Source organism: Aptenodytes forsteri, unplaced genomic scaffold (genome assembly GCF_000699145.1).
Source record: "Aptenodytes forsteri isolate BGI_AS27 unplaced genomic scaffold, ASM69914v1 Scaffold184, whole genome shotgun sequence".
NCBI lineage: Eukaryota > Metazoa > Chordata > Aves > Sphenisciformes > Spheniscidae > Aptenodytes > Aptenodytes forsteri.
In genome coordinates, this window is record NW_008796078.1 from 1,502,099 (window position 1) to 1,519,583 (window position 17,485).

Below are 17,485 nucleotides of genomic sequence, written 5' to 3' on the forward strand. Positions count from 1 at the left end.
TTAAGATAGGGTATTCCTATTTTTATTTGTCTGAAGGTTCTAGAGCTTGGGATTTTTTTCTTTAACACAATCATTTTTTAAAAGAAATTATTTATATGTCCTCACTTCATAGTCTGTGCTTGTTACTAATCACAGAAACTCCACAAGAAGGTTACATGGAATCCATATAACTAATGAGATAACACAAGGCTATCATCGATGCTAATAATCTGAAGATAAAGAGAAATGGGATGCAGAATTTGTTTCATACAAAAATATATCTAATTATTTCATTTTGAAAAACTTCTGTACGTTTTCTATCAGTTGGAAGAAACTGGCTACATTTCTGTACTTTGGTACTTCAAAATCCCCTGTCCAGCTGTCTGGAAGAGAAATTAAAGTATCACCCAAAGCTTTGTGTTTTGAAGATGCAAAAATGAAATAGAAAAATGGGACTTTTCTCCTTAGTTTTTCTCAGTTTAGATTTTCTGTGCTCAGGCAAGATCAGATTGTATTAAAAGGAAGAGAGTCTCGCTCAATTCTCTAGCCAAGTAATTTTTTTTTCTTTTAAATCCCATGTGTTTGGGTGGATGATGGTTTGTTTGTGCTTGATTTTGACAAACTTTGCAAATGGTCAGAATTTCTTGGTTGTCAGTAGTGCAGGCAACATACAGTGATTGTGACATTAGATGAGATCTACGGTGTGGTGTTTTTTTTTCCAGGGCAGATGTAGCTGTGCAATAGCACAATATTGGCTGTATACATTACTGCAAAAATTTGCAGGAATCTTTTCCCGTGTGTTTTCTAGGACCAAACATTACTTGAATTTATGATGACATTGGCATGTATTGTTTATGGATGCTGGGGGGAAGTGAGAGAGTGAGAGACAGGTGGGAAAAAGCCTGAAGCCTACCTGTTTTGTTGTTGCTCTTCTAGTAACATTAATAAGGTGCCTGAGTATTGACAATTAAATGTTAGAAGGAGCTGATGAAAAGTGTCTTTCAATTTCTATGTGAAACTTCTTAATAATGGCAATACTGTGACACTTATTTATAACGATTATAAAAAAACTGAGATGTTTGATCCATCTTTTTTCTGTTGTTTTTCTCTCTCTCCTGTAACCGTAGTCTGGCTTTGTAAATTAGAAATTGATTCGTGGCATATATTGTATAAGTAATTGAATCTTAATAATTTTTTTTCTTTCCCAAATTAAAATAATTTGTGGAAGAAAGATAGCATAAAGATAATATCTGATTTGACACTCTCCTATTGAGTAGCAGCAGTTTATTTTCTTTTCTGTATTTGTTTTACAGAGTATTATGGCTATCCAGGTTATCAATACAGAACGCCAAGGAGCTATTATGATTATACAGGTGGGCTTACTGAAGAAGAACAGCTTGAAAGGGCAGTGCTAAACAGTCTTAATGAAAGAGGTAGGAATTTTATTGCATTTTATATTTTAAGTTATGATTCATACTGAGAAGGGAGTGAGGAGGGGGGAAAGATGAGGCTCATTATTTTCCGTATTTTGGACATATCTTTGGAAACAGATGAAAGTTTCCTCGTAGAATTTTCAGAGAATGCAGCGTGAGGATTGCGGTATCATTCTCTTAGTGTGATTCCATATATTCATAATTGCTTACTGTTTGATTACCTTCCTACTACTATAGTAAAAGAAATGCTTTTATAACAAAAAACCCCAAAGCAAACTAAGTTGCTGTGCCAAAAAAATCTTACAATACTCTAAAAAGTAGTATGAAGTGGTATAATAGAAGAATTGATGTTGCCAATATTTAAACGTCCTCTGTCTGTATATTTTTGCTTTTTATACAAATTTGACAAGCCAATGTACTGACTTCTTACTCTTCACACTGTCCTTTTCTACCTTAAAGGAAGCTTATATTCTAGCTAGCTGAAAGACCTAAAAAAAAAAAAGATAGAAATGTTTAGAAATAAAAATGGTGTTTGTTTCTCACTGAAATTTATTAGTTAAATGAGTATAAAATACATTCATTAGGATATATTTTATCTTTTTATAATGCAACTGAAATCAAGAGGGAAAGAATACTTTGTAGAATCTATTTCTCAGCTGCTGAAAACTTCAAGACTTGAGGGAAAATCTGTTTAATAGGACTGACAGCACATTATTAGAGCATCATGTGTAAAATTTACATCACACAGTTATGCAAAATTTTGGTATTACAGTGATAAAAGAAAGGGCAGAAATGAACATAGTATATGTTGTCTGGTATTGAGATCGTTTTTCATATCAAACATTGCTTCCTTTTTAATCTGTTGCATGTCAATATGGATTCTTTTGGGAATTCAGCCAAAGGCTTTAGGTGCTCCTTAACTTAAGAAATCTGAAAGATTTCTTTTAAATTTGGTGAAGCTGTAACATTTAATCTTAACAAAAATAATAACCTGACTGAATATCTTCTCAATGTCGTTTTCCTTTTTCATAATCTTGGTAGTCTATCTTTCTGGGTGCAAGGAAGCATTCATTAGGAAAAAGATAGAGAAGCCTCTACTTGTAACTGCAACCCTTAAAATGCGGAGCGCCATTCATAAATCTCTGCTCAGAAAATTAATTTACACCACTGTGTTATGTCTGTCAGAGAAATACCAGGCAAAATATGAAAATGAGTATCTTGACAAATCATCATCACTTTTACTTTCACACCTTCTGTGATCCTATTTTTTATTACGAAGAACATGTCGTTATCTGGAAGATGGTTTTAAAAAGGCAGCAGATGAGGCAAGATTCTGATAGGAAAAGGCTTTTCCAGTTTGAAAAATTCATTAACATATTTTTAAAGTAAATACAGCTTTTTGCTTTATTAAATTTGCATCTATTGTGAGAGTCACCTGGGAGGCAGAAGAGCAGACTTTTAGGGTAATTAGGGAGAGGTTAAGTAATTCTTTTTCTAGTTATCTTCATTTTTGTGTTCACCTTTGTTCTTTAACCATAGTTCTGTCTAACTGTCCCTCAATATTGTGAAGCTAGAAACTTTAAAAAAAACAACACATTTTCTACAGCAAGATTATTCCTGTAATATATTTGTTCTAGAAACGATTGCAATCTCAGCAGTCCCATTTCAATCAAACTGTACTGAAAAACTTAGAAGATAGTGAGAATATTAGCTTTCAAATAAATCAATAAAATAGCATTTAGTCCCTCTGGTTTGTCGGCAGAAGATAGTAAATTAGTTACTGTTCATGCTGTCTTAAGAATTTTTAAAAATTAACAAAGTCATATCAATATGTTGTCCTATGTAAGTACTAGATCTTGGGAAGGAATGGGTCTAAAATTAGCTTTATTGTAAGGGATATTTTTTATTTTACTGTTGTTTTTAGATGACATTTTACATCATTTTTAACACTGAGTTTGAGAAAGAAATCCTTCAAAGCTGTTAATAGTAAGCGTTTTGAAATGTTATCTGCAAGAATGAGCCATGTTTGTGGTTTTTTGAAACTGTCAAGGAAAAAATACAAACAACGACAAAATTATGATAATATAAAAAACTAGATAGTATACACTTTAAAGGCTTTCATGTATCAGTGTGGAACACCTGCAGCTTTCATTTGTAGCCTTAAGTAATCTACATCACTATAGGTAAGTAGGTATTTTTTTGTCTGCTTGTTGGTTTTGGACAAAGATAAGTTTTCAACTCTAAGAGGGAATATACTCTGATTTGGAGAATGCCCTTTGATGAAACATGAGAGAGAAATTAAATAGCATCCCTAAGTAAGTATATCTCACTGGTAGATAACTGTGGCATACCAAGTCACATTTTTAACTTCAATTTGAGACAGCAGCATTTCTTAAGACTATGGTAGTGTCTGTTTTCAGTGCTAGTTATAGTTTTTAAGCCTCACAGATAAGTGAAGTGGGAAAATGTATCATTGTATATTGTTTCCAATTTAGTTTGGTGTGATCAAATATATATAGATGTTGTTTTCAGTGGTTTCACAGGAGTGCTTTAATTTTGCACCTCTTTCTCCTACCTGCTGGAGCACTTTAGTTTGGAAAAGCAAGACTTTAGAGCTGAACTCTTAAAATATTTCCTTAAACAAACCGCTTAAAGGTTAAGCTTGCCTATAAGCAGATGCCTTATTTCACAAAGGAAGTAATATGGAGTATGTAATTGATCATACCTGTTTTAGTGACACAAAGGATGAGGTGAAATTTACTGTGCTAACGAGCAATTAGGAAGTTCTTCCCTGTCAGTTTGTTTGGAAAATAATTAGCTTGAATGAGCACTGTCCGTTGAATGCAATACATTTTTCCCTAAAGCATGACATTCACAGTTGCTTGCAATTACATGGATGATGAAACAGGTACTTAACATGACTAAAAAATTACATAAAATAATTTGAAATAGATAGTTAAATGGATGTAAAAACAGGTACTGCAATCAAAATTTAGGGCTCTCTTTCCTTATTAATCTTCCCCCCCCACCACCCCCCAGCTATGACATTTAAACCATCACAGTTGCTCTGTAGCTTGGACAAAAAAGTATTGCAGTAATTTCGATTGATCCCCCCCCGGTTTTTAGGCCACAAAATGTACCATTACGGATTTGGAATGTTGTTCCATTCTTACGAAGTACTGTGTTAGTATCCTACTAAGCTATTAAAACAATCAGTGGCATAGTACAGAATTTCCTGGTATCAGTTGTCCACAACTGAAAACTGATTTGTATTAAGACATGCATTGAATTTAAGCTCAGTAGTTACTCTTCTATAATCCTATACAGGGGTTATCTAAACCCACCATAAAGGTACTGAATTTCTGCTTATTCCGCAGTCAGGCATTCCTGAACTGCAATTCTATTTTTATGCTATATCCTGAACATCTCTTAAATAATAATAATTAGTATCTAATGCAACAAAAGAAATTGCTAGGCTTGTTTATGGGATTTATGTAGGCATCAGTTTTAAGACTATCAAACTGTCAAAATGATTTAGGTCCATTTACTAAAAGGAATTATTTATATTCTTTCCATTCCCAGTTTTAGATATGCTGTTGTCTCAAACAAGAATTGGTTTAAACAGCATTAATTTTTTTTCTTCAAAGTGGTTTGTTGTTTTTTGGTGGGGTTTTTTTTTTAATTTTCATTCTTAGTCTCGTAATTCTGTATTTGGTTACAAATTGCAATAATTCTTCCCTTAGTTAAGTCAGGAAAATAATTTTGGATTTAAAAAAATCATAGCCTTTGATATTTAAACTATATGGTTTTACTATGAAGTTAAAATATATGGCTGCCATTTTTGTTTAATACTAGTATTAGCAGCCGTCCTTAATGTAACCCCAGTAAACCATATCTCTTCTCTATTGTTTACTTGCTATTCTGTTCAGAAGAAATATCTTGATTAGTGGGATGTGGATTTGGATTTTTGTTGTGGTGGGTGTTGGGATTTTTTGTGAGTTGAACTTCTCAGTGTCTGTCTTTCAATCTCAATAATGTTAAGAATCCCTTGCAAGTTCATGTCTCTGCACAAAGGAATTTTCCTCTTTTTCTTAAGACTAAGCTCTTTAAACATGTAGGTGATAGTCTTTATAGTTTGCGATTAAAGAGAAGTATCTTTAAGTATACATATATAGATATTCCTTTTATATCTTACAGTGAAAATGTCTATATATGCATTTCTTCAGTTCTAATTTAAAACAAAACAAAAAAATCCTCATCCACTCGAAGTTTTTAGATGGTCAAGTATGGGCTAGTCATAGGTACATTTGCGGTGTAGTTAGGAAATATCTAGGCATCTGGCTTACCTGTTCTCTGACTTTTTAAGGGTTCCCATTTCTGTTTTCTTCTACTGAGACTGGACTCTTTATTATTAGTCTATAAAATTTGCTAAATCCATGGAACATTGTAATAAGAATGAAACTGATGTGATAATACTATAGAAAAATGCTGTATAATTCAATTTTTTTTTTCCACACAGTGTTATCTTTCCCTTCTGCAATTGTAGGAATGCCAGTCATCACATTTGACTATGATGGTTCTGTCTTGAAATAGATTATATGCTCGAATGTGCAGTGCATGATATCAGATTAAAATACATTTCATAAAGTCATATGCTGGGACTTGCATCTGATTGTTAAAGTCCAACTTTATCTTTTTTTTTTTTAAATTCAGACTGTGTATGGTCTCGGGTACCCAACAAAACTTTTTGGAAAAAAGCTCTCCCCCTCGAGTAGAGCTCTTGTTCTAAATATCTTTCTAAAACTGCAGCCATGCTCTATGATCCTGATCACCAGCACTTTCTAGAGGCAAATTTCCAGGAAATTAAATCAGTAAATTTTTATCATTTCCACACAAAGTTTTGGTGTATGCTCAGTGTAAGTAGCAGACTGCTTGCAACAAGAAGCAGAGCCAGAATTCTATTGTAAATGTTTAATAAATGTATAGCAATATTCTTCCATCTGTCTCTTCATAAAAATAGTAGTTGATGTAGGATAAAACAGATTTACTGAAGATTAGAACCAAAAAAAGTCCTTATTCTCTTGATAATGGCAATAAAATTCGAGGCCGCACCTTGAATACTGTGTTCAGTTTTGGGCCCCTCACTACAAGAAGGACGTTGAGGTGCTGGAGCGTGTCCAGAGAAGGGCAACGAGGCTGGTGAGGGGTCTGGAGAACAAGTCTTATGAGGAGCGGCTGAGGGAACTGGGGTTGTTTAGCCTGGAGAAAAGGAGGCTGAGGGGAGACCTCATCGCTCTCTACAACTCCCTGAAAGGAGGTTGTAGCGAGGTGGGGGTCGGTCTCTTCTCCCAAGTAACAAGCGATAGGACGAGAGGAAATGGCCTCAAGTTGCGGCAGGGGAGGTTTAGATTGGATGTAAGGAAAAATTTCTTTACTGAAAGAGTGGTGAAACATTGGAAGAGGCTGCCCAGGGAAGTGGTTGAGTCACCATCCCTGGAAGTATTTAAAAGACGTGTAGATGAGGCTCAATGATTCTATTATTCTATAAAAGTTCACCAGATAGGTACAACAAAGCAGCACTAAGCCTTTCATCACGGGCTTATCTTTTAAAATAGAACCACAACCAATTAGCACCTACGAAATACCGTGGTGGAAAGAATAGTTTTGTAAAACAATGAAATCATTCTGTTGGAAAACCTCTATTTACACAAACAAGTTAGGTTCAGACAACTGAAGCAGTTACTGCCCTTTGTTACCTAAACTGGTGTTCATTTAAGTTTGCCTAAAAAATATTGGACTGGATGAAAAATACTGGAGTGAAACTTGAGAGCTCAGAAGCATCTTTGTTCATAGTTCAACTATTTCTGCTTCAGTAGCAGTGCAGTAGGGGAAGTTAGATGGGATGGACAACTAGAATTGGCAACTCCTTCAAATCCAGGTCTCATGTACTTGTATGTCAACAAGCTGTATTTTTTTTGTCCAGATTAGAGATCTTAAATCAAAAATGTGGTCTAGTTAATTCCTTCTGAAATGCTACAGTACATGTAATAGTAGTTGTTTTAAGCTTTGTACACGCTTGGCCTTTAAGGATACTGCTATGTATCTTTAAATAGTGCATTTTGGAAATGCTGGATTTAGACTTGTCTCCTTTAGTCTCTGTGCTTAAAAAAAAAGAATGCACTCATGTCTTAAATTTTGAGTATTTTGGTGGTTTGTTGTTTTTTTTAACTTTATTTTTTAAAGCAATGCTAACTTGGTTCAGATACTAAAGCGCAGGTAATAAACAGTTTAGGACCAATTGTGCTTGGTACGAGAAGAGACACGGGTGTACTTGATACAGTTTTGTTCAATGTTGATAGTGTGTTCAAGATTTTAAATTGTGCAAAGACTTCCATAGAATTAGCATAACTGGGGAAATTAGTTTCTCCTTTATTTCCACTGTCTCTTCCTCTTGTCCTCAGTGCTACACATTTTTCTTCATTTCTCCTGTCTTTAGGATTATTGTTATTATTATTATTATACGTGAATCCATACAGACAATTTGGCAGTCTTCTAGGAGAGGCACGATTTCCTTTCAGGAGTATTGTGTGGAGAGCATTCCTTCAGATGTCTGGAGGGAAATGTACTGAGAGAATGCTTTTGATGGACTAATCAGCACTAGAAAATGTTGTGCAAACTGCTAGTATGGTCTTTAGTAGTTTGTTTTTTTTGCCTTTTCTACTTCCCTTCCTGCCCATTATTCAGGAATTCTGTGTGCATCTTTTTCTTCTTGCCTTTGAAACGCTTCTACATGCAGAAGAAAACTAGTTCAACAGTTTATTAGTAAACTGGAAGAGCTGAGATGCGTTCTGTTAAAATGTCATTAACAGAAACTGGGTTTTGATCCAAAGTACATTTATATAAAGGTTGGTTATGCAAATGAATGAGACTATGTTCCCCATTTCTCTCATCTGCCTTTCCTGAAAAAGTTCTGTCCGTTGTTGCATACAATATTGCCTAAGGTTTTGGGCTTGCTTGGATGCAGCATTCCTGAATTATGTGTTATAGGGATAAAAAGACATACGCTATGAATTTAAAAGTAGGGCTTCATTCCATGTGACTGATAATGTGTTTGCACTTATCATTAATGTGAAAAATTATGAAAATAAAAAAATATGGAAGCGTTGTGACACTAGTACCCTGAGAATAGTTTAGAACATAATTTCAGATTCAGTTTGACACCCTAATACATCATGCCTTTCAAGGCTACTTTGCTCTGTGTTTTGTCCTGGTATTGTCTGCTTCTCTCTAATTTGCCCTGGACTGTAGCACTGTGCTGAGATTACTATATTCAGTATTTAACATTCTGGAGGTGATGGCTCTCTTTTGCAATGCAGAATCTTTCATTCCTTCCATCAAATGCTTGGTACTATATCGGGCATTTTTGGTAACACTGCCTGAAGGGTTAACTGCCTTTGGTCTTTAGGCCACAAGTTGGCAGTGACATAGTTGTTCTTAAGTTCTGATTATTGCTACAAAAGGTTTTGAGATGAGAATGTCAATAACGATTAATTTTGTTTGCATTAAAAAAGTATATAGTACTGACACAAAGTATTTATTCAGATTTTCATGCTAAAATGTATACAGAATGCTGATTATTTTATTTTCTGTGAAGGTATTGCCAATGCAGCTTTCCTTTGGATGGTTTCCTTCTTGCAAAAGTTTCAACTGCCAAAGAAAATTAAAATAGGAAGAAAACACTTTATTAAATAAATAGTTAATTTATTTGATTAATTAAATAGTTAATTTATTTGATTACAATACAATGATAATTACAATCTATTGACTGTAGCTAGAGATGTTTTTCTTACATTCACACTACATCTATTATAGAAGCATGGTTTGCGTATGGAGGTAGAGGCTGGGGGTGGGGGTTTTTTTTCACAATCAGTGAGATAAAAAGGGGGCCAAGACTCAGTGATACAAGTGGGAGTCTTTTCACAGACTTCAGTGGTCTCTGGATTTCCCCCCCCCCCACTAACTTGAACTTTTTCTTAGAGGAACAAATATTGTTCCTTTCACAGTGGGTTTGGCAGGGTCACCTTGATGGAGAACAGGCAGTTCTGCTTAACAGCTGTGGGCATAATTAGAAGAAGCTGTGTGTGGGCTACATAAAAGCACTCTCTTTCATTTTGGAGAAGCTGATAGTTGCTGTGAAGTGGCTCCAGTCTGCATTGGTGTCTTCATCCATCCATCTGGGTTTCTTAGTCTTGGCATTGGGAAATGGATATTGTTTGGGGGTTTTTTGTTGCTGTGCATCTTTGTTAGGCAAGCAGAAATGCAGTAAAGGAAAAACAAAGTGGGGTTTTTTTCCAAATGTGATTTTGTATATACTAAGATTCTTATGAATGTTAACAAACTTAGTCTGGGGATGCTTTTAGTGGTAAACTAAGGTCAGTGAATATTCCTAATCTTGGATTTACCCATGATTTACTATTTTAACTCTTGTTTTATCATTGGATTAATTCTATAGACTGGGTATAGTTTACATTTTGTTCATTGGGACTTAAAAATGAAGTTCTGAACCTTTTTCTGATGTCTGACTGAATAAAGTGGTCATTTCTAGTAGTTTCAAGGAAACTATGTATCTCCATATTATGTCTTGTTGGCCAACATCGTGGCTGCATCCTTCTGATCCTAAGGCCAACTGTGTTCTGGTTTGCTTCTCTTCTATACTTTTTGTTTTCTATCTGGAGTCTCTAGCTTGCATTTAAAAATAAATCTCTAATTATTTTGAGCATTACATAAATTCTCTGCTGTTGTCAGTCTGCAGCAGTAGGTTTTAGAATTATACTCAAAAGGAATATACGGGACAATTTTGTCTTTCATATTCAATCTAATATGACTGTGCAATCTTGTAGACATACGTGAGCAAGCTCAGCTTGCCCTGAAAGCTGGTTGGACGTGAGCCAGCTCTGATCAAAAAGTCTGAGTTTCATTAGCTCAAGAAGTTTTGCTAGTGCAGTTGGTTACATTTAGCAAGCTTAAGTACGGACAGATATGGTCCCTTCTGCAAAGGATTCATTAGACATCATAGCCTCAGGTATTTCAGATATGGTTCACAGGTAGAGCATTGCAAGGTGGTAGTGAATGTCTGCACTTGTTAAGTCTTTCAGTGACTTGGCAGAGGTTATGTAGTACCATTTATATCATGTAGTACATGACAAGGTGTGGCTAGCTCCTAGGTTTGATGAACCTGAAATAATTTAAATCTAGCTTTGAGTGTGTTTTTTCAGAGAGAAAAATGGTGATTCAGATCAGCATAACTTGGTACTTTTTGTCTTTATTCATTCAAGTAATTACATAGCTTAAACGTTCATTTAGTCAGTTTTCTAACACATTGCTGTGACTGATGATACTATAAAGGATGAATGATGCATTTATTTAGTACTTTTTTAATCAACTTCATGTGAAGCAACGTTTGGATGAAAATTAGAATTCAGTTGAAAAAAAAAATTCAGTTAGCTTTCTGGATACCTTTAACAACAGTTTTAAATGGAAAAACAAAGCCCATTTGTCTTATTTAATAAAGGAATTAGTGTTTGTAACTAAATAATTTGCCAAAATGATTTATGATCCTGATGGTATTCAGGATTTTGGAGCTACTAAGACTCATTAGGTAGCACTTTTTACTTTTTCAGTTATTTGAAGATGAATATAAAGATTTCCTTTTCAATTTCCACTTTATTTCTTTAGATGAACAAGTTAATAACTGAATAAACTGAAATGTAAAATCTCTTACACAGCATGAGCTCAACAGGAAATTTTTGATATGTTAAAGCAGACGCTGTTGTCAGATTCTGATCTTAGGATCTGAGCAAGTGGTCTCCGTAGCTCTCTGGCTTACCTGTGGCAGTAAGCACATACTGCTTAATTCTTGTTATTTTAGTTCAAGGTTTTTTTAATAGAGATAAATACAGATCTTAACAAGTATTAATAATTTAAAATAGGCTCTGTAAAGAGGAAAGTATATTTAAGTTCTGGGTTTAAAAATGGTTATTTCTTGATGGCCCTTCTAACGCCAAACCTCAAGGAAATAGTACCAGTTTAGTTGTCTTGAGAAATTTGATCAAGAAGAAAAAAGGGGAAGAGTCAAAGAAAAATACAAATTAATACATAACATTGAAAGAGGAGGTGGGGTCAAAGTGTGAAATTGGCATAACTTCACAATGCAGTATACTCTTCAGAAGGATAAGAATTGGGAGGAAATGAACTTAGACAAATTTAATGTCCTTGTTCATAATAAGTTCTGTTTATTTTGTTGGAGTGATGCTCAGAGTACCATGCCGTCTCAGGTAATGGCAGAATGGGCGAGGTCTTACAAAGAGGTCTGGATAGACTAGAGAGCTGGGCAATTGCCAACCGTATGAAGCTTAACAATAGCAAGTGCACCTGGGATGGGGTAATCCTGGTTAAACGTACAAACTGGGGGATGAGAGGCTGGAGAGCAGCCCTGTGGAAAGACATCTGGGGGTTTGGGTTGATGGCAAGTTGAATATGAGTCAACGGTGTGCCCTGGCAGCCAAAGGGCCAACCGTGACCTGGGGTGCATCAAGTACAGCATGGCTATCCGGTCGAGGGAGATGGTTGTCCCAGTCTGCGCTGCACTGGTGCAGTCCCACCTCAAGTACTGTGTGCAGTTTTGGGTGTCTCAATATAAGACGGACATCAAACTATTAGAGTGTGTCCAGAGGAGGGCAACCAAGATGGTGAAAGGTCTCGAGGGGAAGACTTACGAGGAGGGGCTGAGGTCACTTGGTTTGTTCAGCTTGGAGAAGAGAAGGCTGAGGGGCAGCCTACATCTTCCTCAAGGGAGGCAGCGGAGGGGGAGGTGCTGATCTCCTCTCTCTGGTGACCAGCAATAGGACATGAGGAAATGGAATGAAGATGCATCAGGGGAAGTTCAGACTGGATATTAGGACGAGGTTCTTCACCGAGAGGGTGGTCAGTCACTGGAACAGGCTCCCCAGGGAAGTGGTCACGGCACCAAGCCTGTCAGAGTTCAAGGAGCGTCTGGACGATGCTCTTAGTCATATGGTTTAGTTTTAGGTAGCCCTATGAGGAGCAGGGAGTTGGACTCGATGATCCTTACGGGTCCCTTCCAACTCGAGATATTCTATGATTCTATGAGGTTGCAGTAGGCCAGAAAGGGGTAAACATGGTGTTCATCTGGGATGATGGAAGAAGCCAAGGTTTTATATAAGCCAGGCAGCTTAAATTTCCGGAAAAACGCACTATAAAATCCTGGAAAAGTTACAGGTAGGTAAGTAACAAGGCTGTATGGATTTGCTATGACAGTTAGTCATAGCAAACTAGTCTGAATAAAGAGGTATAAGTTGTGTATATAAGGGAGAAACCATGTGAGTTGGGCTGTGTGTGAAACCAGTGTGCTGTCTTTGCTACTATCTTGCACAGTATTTTAAAAAAAGCAATGGAAATATGGCATTGATTAAACTGTTAGGTGGGTGTAAAATTAACTAGAAAAGCATGTGTTGAAGCATGGATTATATGCAGTGGTCTGCCCTGTGTGCAGTTCTACTTTTGTTTGTAATTTGGATGATGTAATGCAATGTAAGTACCTCCTGATACCAGCTCAGGAAGGATGCAGAAACACTGGAACACAGGATGAGAGTTAAGAGTTATCTTGGCAAATTGAAAGGCTGTCTCAAAAAAGATGGAAGTAATTCCGTTTGAAGTTCTGCATGCTAGTAGATATAACCAATGACATAACATGGATGAACAATGTCGTGTCATGTAACGTTTGCCTCACTGTGAATCTGTGAATAGGCATGTTATCTGCAGACACATGCTTCTGTGCTGTTCAGTACTAGCAAGACCTTAACACGTAGCACTGCGTCAAGTTTTTAGCACTTCTTTTGAAAAAGGATGGGAAGCGTCTGGAGAGCCAGAGGGTGAAAGCAGTAAGAATTAAGTGGGGATCTAGAAAACACAACTGAAAAGAACATACAGTATGAGGTAGGAGGCACAGGGCAGTTGGTCTATAGGAGATATCTGATAATACACAAATGTTCAAATACATTAAAAATAGCTGCAAAGAGGAAGGGAATGTAAATTTATTACAGTTTATAAAACAGGAAATAAAGGTGTTATTTCATCAGTGGAAATTTAAGTTAGATGTTAATAATGATAAGTAATGGAATAAATTGGCAAAGAATTTTGTGAACCTTCACCTTGCAAGGGTTTTAAGGTTAAACAGAGGTTTCTCGTGAATGAGACAAAGGTAACTGACTGTGCCATAGGGCATGAAGATGGACGAGATAATTGTTTGAGGTTCTTTGTAGCTCTGGTTTCTATGGTTCTAGCAACAAATTATGCTTCATTTTACAATCAAATCACTTTAAACTACAAATTATATATAGATTTAGCTAAAGAACTTGAAAGACCTGACAACTTAGAAAAGAATTTTTAGAGGGTTTAATGACCAAGGAAGAAGAATACCATAGCACAGTGCAAGGATATCTTCCTAGCAGCTAACTGCATTAAGCTGCAGAACAATCTCTGAGGGAATGAGGAAGATACCAGCTAAATAACTCAAAACCAGTTTAGTTGAACTAGTTTTTAAAACCAGTTTAGTCAAGCTAAAAAAAGAGGAATAGGGGGTGGGTTTCAGAAAAAAGGAGTAAGTCTTCTAGTGTGACTCTGTTATGTTATCTTTATGCTCATTTTTTACCGTGTCATCATGCGCATTAGCAATACCAAACAAGGGACTTTTTATTGAAGTATTTAATGTTAATCAATGAAATGTAAGTATTCTTTTATTAACTATAGAGCAGGGGAGCTTTGTGTTCGGGTTTTTTTTCCTGGTCTGGTTTTTAGGATCCAGAAAGGACCAGAACTTCCCTGTGAGCTTTACAATTCAGAAGCATTGAACCAAGTACTGTAACATCACACAAAAATATTTGCCAAGAATAGGCATGTTTTACACTAGTAAGGACATAACTTGTGAGTAACTTCATAATTGTAAGCAACTGTGTAAGAGTGATGAAATTTCATTTGCATTTATTCCTTCTTTTTGCCAGGAGAAACTTTAAGCCTTTTCAGTTCTATTTTGTGTAACTCCTTCTCCTGTTTGTTTTGTTCTTGCTCTACTCCTTGTGTTAGATCTCATTTTTAGTGCTTTACTTCACTGTATTTTTGACAGTGTACTTTACTTGATCTGTGCAACTTACTGTAAAAACAGTCCAGGAGAATAAAATACAGGTCATGTGAATAGCAAAACAAGTCACTTAAGTAATTTTAGAAAGTAACGAATGTCTAAATATCATTTGGAGGATGAAATTGGAAGATATGTCTAAACACTAGTGAATACGCACTAACCAACCAACCAGGGGAAGAAACTGCATAGAAAAGAGTGTGGAATAACATGTGGTCTCCAATTCTGTTTTTTTTCAGTGAAGGATGTACTGCAGATGCTTGAAATAGATGAACATAAATTAAAGAAACAGGGAAAGGGATACCTTGCTATTTGCAGCTGAACAAAAGACTTCTACTAGATTATGATAAATATACAGCCTACCTGAAATTCTTGTAACTGAAGTTATTCTTAGCTTTCTTCTTACTACTGTGAAGAGGAATAGATGTCTGTCTGTCTTAGCCTAAAGATAGGTTGAATAGCACGTCTATATAGGTCAAGGCTTTTTTGAGTTGGTTAGCAAATCCCTTTCAGTACTTGGGAATGAAAGATATATGTGATTTTATGTATCAACCATTTTAAGTTTAATAATGAACTTAGCCTTGCTTAGGAGAATTAACTTCTGGAGAATTATTAGATGGTTGGAAAATGCAGCAAGATTATTTTATGTCATCGCTCATGTAGTATTTTCAGTATGCAGCTAAACGGTAGCTGGAAGTAGCTATAAAACTAACCCCCTTAATTATTTTCTGAAGGGCATCAAGTCCAGCAGTGGTCTGTATCCTCTTATTTCTGCATTGTAGTGTTGATTATTTGTTGCAAACACATGATCTGAGTGTGCAGTAAGCTTTTGGCTTATACTGAGGCAGTGACTGATGGTCTCTACTCCAAAAACGTTACCAATGTGCTTTTAACAACTTTTGTTACTTTAACAAGAGTTTGTTATTTTGGTGATATGGATACAGCAAAGATGAGACTTGGAGGCAGGATTAAATTAAGTTTAAAAATCCTCATGTGTGAACGGATTAAGATACCCATGTTAAGTCTTGGCCATCTCTTCTAACCAAAACAAATTATCAGACCTTTCGGAGGGAATGGTTTTGTGTGTTTCTCAATTTTATCATCTCTTCTTTAAAAGAAAACAAGAGACTCGGCGTTCAAGATTGGTCTTGCTTGCTCTTCTAACAATCCAGTTGTATCTGGGTTTGTTGTATATTACTTTCCTTCTAACTTCATTAGCAACAACTAAGTTCCTGCTAATTTGATTTTTTGTCAGCCATTCCAAAGCACAGCACAGAAACAGTAGTTAGACTTCTGTTTCTCCTCTTCACCAGTTTGTTGTGTTCAAGTCTGTAGATGAGGAATGTTGGCACCAGCACCAGGAAGAATAATTTGCTTCATAGCATGACAAAATTCTTTCATACATTGACAGAAACTTAAAGGGCAGTGTGAGAAACAATAGCGTAGGCTATTAAATGTGGTCTGCTTGGAGCTGAGTAGGAAAAAATTGGACAGTGATAAGTGCTAAAAGCCAAATCTGTCAGACTGTATAGCATGTCTGCGTTTTGCAGAGGGAAGGAGATGAGAGAATAAAAGCATATTTGCCATTTTATAGGTTTTTTCTCAATTGTAGTTCCTGTCTGGCTTCTAGTGCAACATAAAACAGTGAAAAGGCTGCTGTGTGTGTTTTGTTTGCCTCAACTCTTTCTGGAAGCCTCCTAGTCCTTCTAAAGTATGAGAGGAGGAAAAATGATGTTGAATATGCACTGCCTTTCCCTAGGATTCTCTGTACAACTCAATAAATCAGAAGGTAGTTGGCTAAACTAATCTTAAGACTTGACTACTGATTGGCTGGAAGATACGAAAGAACTACAGCAACACTGGGCATTTAACTCTAGGTTCACCCTGCCCTCCGGTTTACTTCTTCCAATTCCATATGCATCAAAAAAATCTGGTTGGTTATGCATTAAAATTACATGTTTGGATGTTTATAAACTGAGAGAACTCCCATTTTCTCAAATAGAACACTTTAAGCATTGGTATTTTGTATTAAAAAGCAAGGTAGGTCAGGTGCATACCACAGATGCAGCACTGTAGTACATTGTATGTAATCTGTAGCATGCCCAAGAGCAGTTTGTGAACTTTAATTATATCCTGGCATTATAACATAGTTAGCAGGCCTGTACTATTTATGGAAGAAATACATTATATGAAACTGGTGTAAATGAAAGCCAAGCAACCACTATTGCGTAGTAGTATTGATAAATGAACTACAAATCTTTCACACCTATTTTAACAATCTTGATCTGTTTCTTGAAGGATGTAATTCTGGGACCCCCAAAGGACATCAACAGCACTTCTCTTGAGGAGGTCTGTACTGGAGGGTTCCACATGTGGTCATCTTCCCATACATTTTTTTTTCATATTTCCATTCTCTTCATTTCAGGAGGAGAAAAGTAAATTCCTTTTTGGGAGCTACAGGAGGATTACCTAAGGGTAGAGAGACAGATGCTCTATACTGTCTGTATTTCCTGGAAGAAAGGTTTGAAGGGACTGAACAAACATCCTAGCTTTGGTGACGACGTAAGCTATCTTTAGACTCAAAAAAGTTCCTAGAAAAAGGATTGGAAGAGCTTGCCAGATCTGTGAGCTCTGAGGCCAATGAATACAGCATTTCTCTTACTCCTTTGACAATGCTATAGGTACGGATGCTGGCAATCTGTTCTGTAATCAAATGACATGATCATAGAATCATTAAGGTTGGAAAAGACCTCTAAGATCATCGAGTCCAACCATCAACCCAACACCACCATGCCCACTAAACCATGTCCCTAAGCGCCTCATCTACACGTCTTTTAAATACCTCGAGGGATGGGGACTC

At 36.2% G+C, this 17,485-nt stretch overlaps 1 protein-coding gene across 1 annotated transcript in view; it reads left to right on the forward strand.

Annotated features, from left to right (window-relative positions):
* Positions 1-17,485, forward strand: part of RHBDD1 (rhomboid domain containing 1) — a 55,645-nt gene that overhangs the window by 28,174 nt on the left and 9,986 nt on the right. The window contains exon 6 of the mRNA XM_009286678.2: positions 1,293-1,412. Within this exon, the coding sequence (XP_009284953.1) occupies positions 1,293-1,412 (120 nt within the window). The remainder of the gene's footprint in view (positions 1-1,292; positions 1,413-17,485) is intronic.